The sequence below is a fragment of the Eptatretus burgeri genome, chromosome 3 (genome assembly GCF_056783735.1).
Source record: "Eptatretus burgeri isolate ZD-2024b chromosome 3, Ebu_testis_v1, whole genome shotgun sequence".
NCBI lineage: Eukaryota > Metazoa > Chordata > Myxini > Myxiniformes > Myxinidae > Eptatretus > Eptatretus burgeri.
In genome coordinates, this window is record NC_140963.1 from 67541410 (window position 1) to 67553909 (window position 12500).

The 12500-nt window shown below is 45.4% G+C and overlaps 1 protein-coding gene across 5 annotated transcripts in view; it reads right to left on the bottom strand.

The window, feature by feature from the left end:
- Positions 1 to 12500, bottom strand: part of ATG9A (autophagy related 9A) — an 83184-nt gene that overhangs the window by 196 nt on the left and 70488 nt on the right. For all 5 annotated transcript variants that reach the window (XM_085873823.1, XM_085873821.1, XM_085873822.1 and 2 more), the window contains 2 exons: positions 8437 to 8589; positions 1 to 3513 (listed from right to left, as the gene is read on the bottom strand). The exon at positions 1 to 3513 is cut by the window's left edge. In XM_085873823.1, the coding sequence (XP_085729949.1) occupies positions 8462 to 8589 (128 nt within the window). In that variant the 3' untranslated portion in view covers positions 1 to 3513; positions 8437 to 8461. The remainder of the gene's footprint in view (positions 3514 to 8436; positions 8590 to 12500) is intronic.

The following is a 12500-nucleotide window of genomic DNA, read 5'->3' on the forward strand; positions in this document are numbered from 1 at the left end:
AAATCGGGCAACGAAAAAAAATTAATAAAAAAATCAATTCCCGATTCAGTCAAATACTCTTCAGGAGAATTTGATCAATGAAAACAACCTCAGCGGTATAGTTAGCTGGAGCTATCTTTATCTTTTTTTTTGAAATGTTTATTTTGGTCAACCGCTGTCACAACGGAACCCAACAGGTTCACGGGTCGTCTAGTATCAGCTAAAAGTTGATTGGAGTACGTATACCACTCTGGAAAATGGGATCCAACTGATGTTTCGAAGGCTGGCCTTTCTCAGAGGAAATAAATATACAGAGGGGTGAACACTCAAAATATAAGGTACACACCACGTTACCCACAGTGGTGAACATTCGTACTCTTATCGAGTGGTCGTTGATAAAATCCATCATTCATCTTATCTATTGATGCAATCCAACACTCCCCTTCAGGGAGAATCGTAATCCATTGTATCAGAAAGCTTAATGTACATACACACTACATGTGCATGTACAGACACACACATATACACATACATATGTACATATACAGTATATGTACAAATGTGTGTATGGTGCTGATAGAAAGTGCACACCCACTTTCAAAATTTTTACCTTTTGTTGCCTTGTAGCCTGAAATTAAATCAGACTTTTTCCACCTTTATTGACACATCGTAAACCACAACTTCCAAGTTACAAAAACAAATTCTATAAATTTCAGAAAATTAAAAATACAAAACGAGAATATCTTGGTTGGATAAGTGTGCACCCCATCAGTTAATACGAGGTGTAAGCACCTTTGACAGCAATTACAGCTGAGAGTCTGTTGGGATAGGTCTCCACCAAGTTTGCACACCTTCATTGGACAATATTTGCCCTTATTCTGTATATAACTGTTCAAGCTCAGTCAAGTTGCATGGGGAGCCTTGATGAACAGCAATCTTCAAATCATGCTTCAGATTTTTGATTGGATTTAGATCAAGGTCAGGGCTCTGACTGGGCCACTCTATGATATTTATCTATTTGTTCCTTAGCTACTCCAGTGCAATGTTGGTTGTGTGCTTTGATTCACTGTCATGCTGAAAGGTGAACTTCTGACCCAATTTCAGCTTTCTTGCAGAGGGCAGCAGGTTTACCCCGAGGATTTTTCTGTATTTTGCTTCATCCATTTTCCTTTTTAACCTGATAAGTGCCTCTGTCCCTGCTGATCAGAAACATCCTCATAACATGATGCTGCCACCACCATGCTTCACAGTAAGGATGGTGTTCTTTGAGTGATGTGCTGTGTTGAGTTGAGTTTGCAACAAACGTAACGTTTTGCATTTAGGCCAAAAAGTTCCATCTTGGTTGTGTCACACCACAAAATTTTTTGCCAATAAGGTTCAGAATCTCTGGAGTGGTTTTATGCATACCTCAAACAGGACTCCAGGTGGGCTTTTTTGAGTAATGGCTTCCTTCTTGCCACCCTACCATACAGGTCAGACTTGTGGAGTGCTTGGAATATTGTCACATGCACACAATGACCAGTCTTTGCCATAAAGGAATGTAGCTCTTTCAAAGTTTCCAGAGGCCTCTTGGTCGCCTCTCTGATCAGTCTCCTCTTTGTTTGGTCGTGTAGTTAGTTGGTACAGCCTGATCGAGGCAGTATCTTGGTGGTACCATTCACCTTACACTTCTTCATGATTGTCTTGACTGTGCTCCAAGGGATATTGAAGGCCCTAGAAATATTTTTATTCTGATCCCCTGATCTATGCCTTTCCACAACTTTATCCTAGAGGTCTTTTGAAAGCTCATTGGTAGTCATGGTTGAGTCTTTGCTGTGAAATGCACTATCCAGCAGAGGAAGCCTACATGAATTGCTGATTTTATTTTGAAATAATCAGAATCACTACAATTTAACACAAATGGAGGCTAATTAACTTGGTATGTGATTTTGAAGGTGAATTTACAATTGCTTTTATAAGGAGGGTGGACACTTAACCAACCATGATGTTATAGTTTTTATATTGTGACGTCCACGGGACTTGAACAGTCCCGCCAACGTAGAATGAGCCGAAACGATGGAGGCGGTTTATTTATTTATAACCCAAACATGGCGGTTCTAATCGCTCTACCGCAAACGGGACGAGGAAGGTGGCACGAGTCGCTTTTCACTGAGTTGATGATGTTTATTCTTTTTTATTATTACCAGAAATAACAAGACTCGGCAAGAGGAGGGATCCGGGGCGATTCGACGGGACGGTGTGGGATCGGGCGTGGGGAAAAACACAGACAATTCCAATGAATATACAGTTCTCAATCCCTCTAAGGCGCCAAGCACACACACACACACACACACACACACACACACACACACACACACACACACACACACACACACACACACACACACACACACACACACACACACACACACACACACACACACACACACACACACACACACACACACACACACAAAACGTAGCTATTTCTGGTGGTCAGGCTGGACCGTGGTGTGGACGCAACTGTCCCTGGATCGGCGTCGGACGAGCCGGCCTTGCTCTCGTCAGGGGGGCAGGAGAAACCGCGGTGCTGTCGACCTCCTGGTCCTGGCCCAAGTCCGCCCACAGCCGCCAGGGAACCAGCTCGGGCGCCAAGCCGCGAGCAGGAGAGGGAGGCAGGTCCGCCCGCCGCCCGACCCCGCACTCCGAGTCAGCAGAACCCCAGAGCCAACCAAAGCGAGGCACGAGGCTCGGCAAGGCTCCCAGACACGATCAAGAACACGATCAATTCAGCACAACAACCAGGACGCTCTCTGCCGCCACAGCTTCCACACCAAAAAAACCACGATCTTTTGGTTGTAATCTTCTTCTTCTTCCTTTTCGACCCCGAACAGAACCTTTTTATCCTTCTGTCCTCGTCACTTCAATCGAGCCGTTTATTGGCCCACCGCCATCGCCTTCCGCCAATCGTGATCACGGGGCGGAGCCATCCGCTGCACTGTCCTGTGACGTCACGGCCAGTCTCCAGAGAATACCAAAAAGGGGTTTACGCAGACACACTTACCCTATCCCGTGTCCCTATCTAATTACGTGACAATTATCATCTCCCCCCTTGAAGAAATGAACATTTACTAGACAACTTATCACCACTGAATTGCTACTTATTACATCGAGATCCTGGTAAACTCAAACAGCATGGCATACCTAATTAAACATCCTAATTACCCTTTGAATGCATACCCCCCCTCAAACATAACACTGCCCCCTCCTCTGGTACTGCAGCTCCTGCAAGGTATATCACAGGCGCTACCGTACCAGCCTTAACACTTACTGACTCACACCTAATTAACCTAACGAAATAAAGTAGGAGGGGCAATGGGCAGCGAGTCGCAACTAACTTACCTATCCTGCTTAATGTACGACCCCCTTATGGCCTTATCCTCGCCTAAACAATCATTCGTTTTTTATTTTTTTTATTTTATTTCATGAGAGCACTGAGCGAAGTTGCACTCCATCTTCTAGATCATCGCTCTTGCCCAGCACTCTTCCAGTGATCTGGGGAGGGGAAACAAAAGGTTTCACAAAAACACAACACTTATACTTTACATTCCTACTCTAAGCCTTAACGACACTATTCACAGGATATTTACACTTGACCGCCTCCCCCAGTGGATGCTAATAGACCCAGCGTTACCTGGGGAGCCAATTTTCAAATTTGCTTGCCCCAAAATTATGCGGACATCATGCCCTTGCTGCACCTGTCAAGTTCTGCGGGATCGGGTGGGACTCACACATCTTCACAACACTCACACCAGGGTCATCATCACATTTCTAGGTCATGGTCCTCATTTTAATCATGCAGGCTGAATCCCGTCATGGCCGTGGGGTGGGTTACCACAAGATGATGGGGGCATCTCAGGTGCAACCATGCCCACAGGTAAGCTTTAGTCCAACCCAGACGTTTCTCCGCCCCGCTCCCTTTGATTCCCTCCCCCCTGGTTGCCATCAGCTCTAATCCCGTACAACACTCTGGAAGGGGTCTCACTGGCTCCTCTGGCCTTCCTTGGTCGCCAAGGTCCCACCCGCCTTGGTCGCCCAACCAGACCCTCTCCCAGTTGCCTCCAGACACTGTCACCATTAGCCACCAGGTGGTGAATCTCCTTGAAGGGGGTCGCAATTCACGCTCACCGTGAGCTTCAGCAATCCCTGTGGACAAGCACATCATCCCCACCCACAAAACCCACATGACTCCCCCACCCCATTGGCCTTACATGTGACACCTGCATTTCTAACACTTCACCGACCATGACCTTCCCTGTTACCACACCATGCCCAATAAAAAAAAACAATGTGTGCACCATACATTTCACTTCTTCACTTAAAACAACTCACAAAGCACTTCTCACCCGATCCACGCACCAGCTATTGGACAGCCACTCGTGCCCGCTTTGTTTCCAATTACCCACTGTCCCGATTGTCACTCTAAAACCCAGCAGAACTTACAAACCCATGCCAATTTTCCCACAATTCACTATTTTTCACCAAAGGAGGCACTTCGCCACAATGTCAGCAGCCGAGCATGGCCCTATATGCTCAGCCCGATCTAGTCTCCCCGACCCCCGACAGTGATCTCCGGACCCGACCTATGAAAGGGCATCTCGGATAGACCTGGCGGTTCAGCAGGAGGATTCACCCTCTCCGAGTCTAAAAGTCTATTGGAGGGTCCCTCCATCGCCGGGTACCGGCAATATCGTTGCACGTGTCCTCTTCGCCCGCACCGGAAACAATTCCCCATAAAAGGCCCCCGTGAGTATCGGTGAAATGTCTCTTCCGGTTCCGGACCCCCTCGGCCATAATCAAATTGCTCTATTGGCTGGGCTGGACCCCGCCGCTTTGGCGCACTAACTACCGGATTACCCTTTATCAAACTTGACAGTTTCTGGCAAATTTCCTGAAACATTTGGGTAATGTCAATTTCTCCCAGCCCCCCTCCCTGATCCTGGATCTCCGCCTGTCGGATCGTCACCGATGGCCTCTCTGGAACCCGACCCGGCCGACTCCACGAGGCCAGCCTGGCCGCGCACTCAGCCGCTCGGTGAACGCTGGGTGGATCCTGTAGCTCCACTAGCGCTCGGACCTCAGGGTCCGGAAGAGCAGCTAAAAATTTCTCTAGTGCCAGTCTGTCCCACGCCTCCACTGTAAGGTCCCGATACGCGATCCTGACTGATTGGTAAATGTCCTGTGCCAGCTCCTGCACTGTCTCACCCGGCTTTAATCTGCGGTGCTGGAGCTGAGCCCGCACCAGATCACAGTTTGCCGCGAACCCAAACCGACGGCTCAACGCCTCGCAAATGTGGGAGCTGGTCAACATCCCTCCGCGATCATGTTTAACACATCTGCGGCTGGTCCCCGCAACGTTGCCACCAAATTCCCTGTACGTTCCTGCTCATTCCACCCGTTTAGTCGGGAAATGCACTCAAATTGCGTCAGAAAAGCTTCAACGCTCCCTGACCCGTCGAAATTTACCAGGGGGATCACTTTTACGGTGGCCCGCTTCTCAGTTTCTCCCTTGTCCGAATCCTGCCCAGGGATCAAACACCCTTGTGGCTGCGTATCCAATTTCGGAGCCCACTGTGGCCAAAGATGTTTTGTGGTGAGGGTCTCATGGGTCAATTTTGCCTCCTGTTCAAAACGTTGAATGGACCGATTCACCTCTTCCCGCAGGATCTTCTGGGCCCGCACAACCTCCTCCAAGGCTCCGTCGCGAGTTTGTAGCTGCTCCTCAACCAACCCGGACACTCTACTTACAAAAGACGGCTCTACCAGACCTTTATCCAAGACTTCATCTTGGCTCATAATTTTATCTTGTTCGTCCAAACGAGCCTCCAATGCTTTTACCTCCTCCGCCAAATTCATCCCTTGCTTCCTCAGCTCTCCCCACTCTTCAACTTGCAGCTGCATACGAGCATCCACACAGGCACGATGACGTTCCAGGCTTTCATCCACTTTATCAACCCGAATGTTCGTTGCATCAATTTTATCTACCAATTTTTTCCGTATATTTTCCCCCTCCAATGTAATTTCTACCTTTGTTTCCTCCAATCTATCCTCGAATTTACTTTGTATTTCTCCCAATTTAACATCCACACACTCCTGCATCTCAGTTTTCATTTTCTCCATCTTTTCCCCCAATTCATCCCTCATTAAATCAATCCGTGCACCCAACTGTACCCCCATTACCCCCAATTGATCTGTCATTTCTGCCCTCTGTGTCACGAATTGATTTCCCATTTGTGCCGTCATTTTTGCCCCCTGTGCTGTAATTGCACTCATTAAACGTTCCAACATTGTCCAGATCGTCATAGTGCCGGTTTCCGGCGCTGCCGGCTCCGTTACGGGCGATGAAACACGGTCCACGCTCGGAATGGGGGAGGTTCCAACCCTACCCCCATCTCTCCCCTCTTCCCCCGACTCGCTGCCAGACACGTGGCCTTCCTCCTCAAACATCTGCACATCCGCCATGGTGCAGAAGTCCCGTTTGCCGCCAATTAATTTAAATTTGAAAAATCCCGCCAAAATTTTCCCGCGCTCGCGCGCTTTTCTGTAGTGATTTTAGATTCCAATTCGTGGCGAGATTTTAATCCTGGTATATAATTTAGAGGGGTTCGAACATCCCACTCCTGACACCAATGTGACGTCCACGGGACTTGAACAGTCCCGCCAACGTAGAATGAGCCGAAACGATGGAGGCGGTTTATTTATTTATAACCCAAACATGGCGGTTCTAATCGCTCTACCGCAAACGGGACGAGGAAGGTGGCAGGAGTCGCTTTTCACTGAGTTGATGATGTTTATTCTTTTTTATTATTACCAGAAATAACAAGACTCGGCAAGAGGAAGGATCCGGGGCGATTCGACGGGATGGTGTGGGATCGGGCGTGGGGAAAAACACAGACAATTCCAATGAATATACAGTTCTCAATCCCTCTAAGGCGCCAAGCACACACACACACACACACACACACACACACACACACACACACACACACACACACACACACACACACACACAACGTAGCTATTTCTGGTGGTCAGGCTGGACCGTGGTGTGGACGCAACTGTCCCTGGATCGGCGTCGGACGAGCCGGCCTTGCTCTCGTCAGGGGGGCAGGAGAAACCGCGGTGCTGTCGACCTCCTGGTCCTGGCCCAAGTCCGCCCACAGCCGCCAGGGAACCAGCTCGGGCGCCAAGCCGCGAGCAGGAGAGGGAGGCAGGTCCGCCCGCCGCCCGACCCCGCACTCCGAGTCAGCAGAACCCCAGAGCCAACCAAAGCAAGGCACGAGGCTCGGCAAGGCTCCCAGACACGATCAAGAACACGATCAATTCAGCACAACAACCAGGACGCTCTCTGCCGCCACAGCTTCCACACCAAAAAAACCACGATCTTTTGGTTGTAATCTTCTTCTTCTTCCTTTTCGACCCCGAACAGAACCTTTTTATCCTTCTGTCCTCGTCACTTCAATCGAGCCGTTTATTGGCCCACCGCCATCGCCTTCCGCCAATCGTGATCACGGGGCGGAGCCATCCGCTGCACTGTCCTGTGACGTCACGGCCAGTCTCCAGAGAATACCAAAAAGGGGTTTACGCAGACACACTTACCCTATCCCGTGTCCCTATCTAATTACGTGACAATTATCATCTCCCCCCTTGAAGAAATGAACATTTACTAGACAACTTATCACCACTGAATTGCTACTTATTACATCGAGATCCTGGTAAACTCGAACAGCATGGCATACCTAATTAAACATCCTAATTACCCTTTGAATGCATACCCCCCCCTAAAACGTAACAATATTTTTCATTAATTTTTTTTAATTAAAGTTGTTTTTCACTTGGACGTTGTGGGTTACGATATATAAATAAAAGGTGGAAAAAGTCCGATTTCATGAAATTTAATTCCAGGCAAAAGGGAACAAAAGTTGAAAATGTTGAAAAGGGGTGGAGACTTTCTATAGGATATATATGTACTAGCGATACCAGTGCACATGCACGGGATAGCAGTACAACATAGCTGGTAGCAGACGACAGACCGTACACTGGGAATGACAAAAATACGCATTGTGCAAAATGCAAGTGGTACTATAGAACGCCAAGACTTCCCAAACATTGTCGGCATGTCCGCTAAGTGCCACAGCAATTTCATAGGGATCGTGTGACGGCGAGCCGAGTTTTTAGTGTGCAAGCTTGGTATTATAATAGAGATATATATATATATATATATATATATATATATATATATATATATATATATATATATATATATATATATATATATATATATATATATATTCCATTACACAATACATTTCAATGTGAATCAATCCTGAGATTTACAGAAATCAAGTTAGCATTACATATCTACATTACACACATTTTGGCTTTCTCTGAATCCCACCTTTTGGCCCTTAATAATACCTTTAGCCATGAAACTGCCTTTGGCTTAGCTGCTTGGCCTCCTGCCTGCTTCCAAATTAGCCTCAGGGAGATTGTGTTCATGCTCCTCATGCCAGCCACCCATCGGGAGCATGCCAAATGCAGGCTTTTCCTGTCGACAATGGGCTTCTGTACCTGCAAGGACCACACGTCTCAAAAAATAAATCTAGCAAGCTTGGGTACTCCAAAATGAAATCTACCATAATTCTTTTTAGCCATTATTTTGAAACAAACAATCAACTAAATACATTGGCAAAAAATACTTTATTCTCATCTGATTGCCTTTTCTCCAAAGTCATAGAGCTCCTTCGTAATCAATTTCCACAAATCAGAGGTCGAGATCTCAACACTTGGCTGCTTAGCCATTACTATATTTCTGCATTTTTCTCAAACCTTCTCATTTTTCTGCATATCGCATTTTACATGATAACTTTCAAACCTTTAGTAAATTATCACATGCTATACAATTGTAATGCATTGGAAGATGAATGTGATAGGTTTAATAGTCACCATAAGTTTACCATAAACAGTACTGTACTTTCATAAATTCACTAGCTTTGAGGTTAATCATTACATTGATAAGTATCAAAGCTTTGGATGGGAGAAACAAGGTGAAAAGAACCAATGCTCTCTTTTTTGTAAGTGCCACTAATCGGTTTCCTTGATTATGCAAATAGTTTAATCAAGATGCATTTCCATGATAGCTTGTTTTGCACTATTTAGATGATGTGGATGATTTGTAAAACACATTTGCACAAGGAAAATCGTTTAATCAAGTATCATTGACATTAAGCAGAAACAATATGGAAGGTTAGGGATTTTAAAGTCCCTTTACGAGCAAAAGAGATGCAGCAAAGTATTTGGCTTCAAATTTAATAATTTGCTCTTTTTTGTTGAAGCAGCTTGTTATTAAGCAACAATTTCTTCCTGTTAATCTCGGGTGGAGAGAAGTAAATGATGGAGGGAGGTGAAGGATGGTGCACATCAAAAAGCACCCAGCAGAAAATTTGTGAATTGAAGCACAATTTGGTTGCCAATTTCACACAAAGAACAGACTGTGGAATCAAAAGTTTAAAAAAAATTACTTACATCAGACAGTGCTGAACGTCTCTTTTGAGTTGAGGCTCTTTATTGTAAATTACGTTGCTAAAAATTATTTTTAAAAGAAATTTCATTTCACGTGTTGAGCTAAAAAAAATTTAAAAAATGGAAAAACAAAGATTACACGAACATAGCATTAAATCAACAGCACGTTGAGTCAGGTATGTCAACTGTAATGGGAAGCAAGAAATTGACGGTTAAAGTGTTAACCCTTCGTTACAGCCAAAGAGGTTGTATTTGCCTAGTGTGGCTCTTTTGCTCTGAAGAAGTCTTAACGTCCGAAACTTCAGCTTCTCCTTGCTTCCCACGGCGGTTATCAAACCTCAATCAACGTCCTTTTTCATCCATTGTTCTACCTGTCGGTTGACGCAGATTGACACCAGCCATCACCAGCAAAGCTAGTTCTTCACTCTCCAAAAATTACATTACATGACCAGTAGAGGCTAGCCGTCGCTTCACTGATGGACCAGTTAGTCGTCGTGGGTGCCAAAAAATTTGGGCGAGAAGGAAAGGAAGACAGATTTATAAAATTTATGCAGAGTGCTTTAACCAATACTCCCTCTCCCCGTCTCGCTTCCCCCACCCTCTCTCCCTTTGCCCCCCCCGTTCGGCCTGATGTTCCTTCCCGTTCAAAATCTCTCACACACAATCACAGGCTTTGACAGGCCCTCCGTTTTTTTTGTTTTTTTTGGGGGGGGGAGGGTGGAGGGGTAGAGAAGAGAAGGTAGACAAATTTACTTGTGTGAAGTGTGCTGTAACCTCAGCGTTGCTCACGTAAAAATGGAAATTGTAATACCTTCTGCCACTACCACCAGGTGGCGCTACATGGTACAAATTTACATCGAGAATTTACACCCCCCCCACCCCCCGCATTGGCCATGGCCACATAGCCGATGTTACTATGTATAATAATAAATGTCAGTGTGTGTGTATGTGTGTATGTGTGTATGTGTGTATGTGTGTATGTGTGTATGTGTGTGTGTGTGTATATGTGTATGTGTGTGTGTGTGTGTGTGTGTGTGTGTGTGTGTGTGTGTGTTTGTGTGTGTGTGTGTCAGTGTGTCAGTGTGTCAGTGTGTCAGTGTGTCTCCTCCATAATTCAAAAACCATAAAACCTAGCAGCGTGAAACTTTGCATACATACCAAGAAAAGTCCAAGGAAGTGCAAGACTGAAAATTGGGTGTTTGGGTTGAATAAAACACCCCTTTTGAAGATAATTAACGGCCTTATTTAATCATATCCTTTATCAGGCCCATCCTCGGTCACCGCTCTCTATGGGGTCTAAAGGCGTATCCCCGGGAACCTCGCTGGGGTCTGAACCCACCATGTTTTTTGGCCTGCTTTGCCTTGCATTGACTTGGAACAGGCTGCAATGATTTCTTAATGTTAAAGGTTTTTTTCACTTTCCTCACCAATATTATCGAATGCCTGTTCATCATAGCTACGAATAGCTGGGGACATTGCTATGCTTACAAACGCCTGGAGACATCAGCATTTGCTGCTTTATTTCATTTCCATACATGCGATCACTGCGAGAACCTCTTGAACGAAGCAGAATTACAAAATTTAAGCTCCAGAATCAAACCTACAAGTAGTTCTGACTCCTGGAAAAGTGTTCATTTGTCCAATTCGGACATATTTGACATTTTGGGCGTCTTCGGGAGGTGTATGTTTTACTGTGACGGTTCGGTGATTGCTCATCGCGTGCCAAGCGAACTGTTTCTTATCAACCATTTTGTTGGAGTGCTGTTGGTGAGCGCTTTACAACATTCGCACTATCACTGAATACTGTATGTAAATCGACTTGAACAAAGTTCAGGGGTCACTCGCATGCGTTGGCCAATTGCTGCTCTGCGGGGCAACAGGCGGTGGCTGGCTTGCTGAAAATGTGAAATTTTAATTTCCATGACTTTTCCCTGTTTTGTTCTTCCAATAAACGACCTGTCACTTTGGCATAGATAAATACAAATAAAAATTAAACGTTTCGCTTTTAAAAGTTTCTTCAACCGTTTCATGGACTGCTTGGTGAAGCCACTTGACACGTGTTCTTCAAGATTCAATGGCGATACCGTGGTTCTATACCAGAGGTAGGAAGGCAAAATAAATTACATGATCACAATGAGAAAAAAAAACTTTTCAGTTATGGTTTCGGTTTGCTGGTTTGTGCTGTGGAGCCTCGCGTTGCAGAGACACACACACACACACACACACACACACACACACACACACACACACACACACACACACACACACACACACACACACACACACACACACACACACCCCAATAAACTTCTCTCAATGCTCTTGTTTGACCACACCTCCTGAGCCACACAATATTTTTCATAAGCCACGCCCACTTTCCTACACCACTCCCACTTTCCTACACCACTCCCACTTTTCATCAACCACGTCCACTTTCCAAAGCCCCTCATAAAAAATGATGGTAAATAGACACCTGATTTTTGAAGGACTACCATTTGAAAAATAAAACCTCAATCAAAAATCGGCTCGAGTAAAATTTTCTAAATATCTCGAAGTGTTTAATTCCGAGTCTCGTTTCTCTACATTCAAAACTGAAGGACAAGTATTGAAAATACTGTACGTGGTTTTTCGGCCGCTGCACAGCAACGGGTGGTTGCTCGGCAACGAAATTCAAACGCGCACATTCCCAGACCATAATGCACATGTTGGCAAAGTTTCATCGAAATCGGTTCGATGGTTCGTGCTGTGGAGCCTCGCGTTGCAGACACGCACGCACGCACACACACACACACACACACACACACACACACACACACACACACACACACACACACACACACGGAAAATCTGACAATAAGGGATATCGAGCATATATATGGCGAATCCAATATATATGTATTTATATGTATATATATATATATATATATATATATATATATATATATATATATATATATATA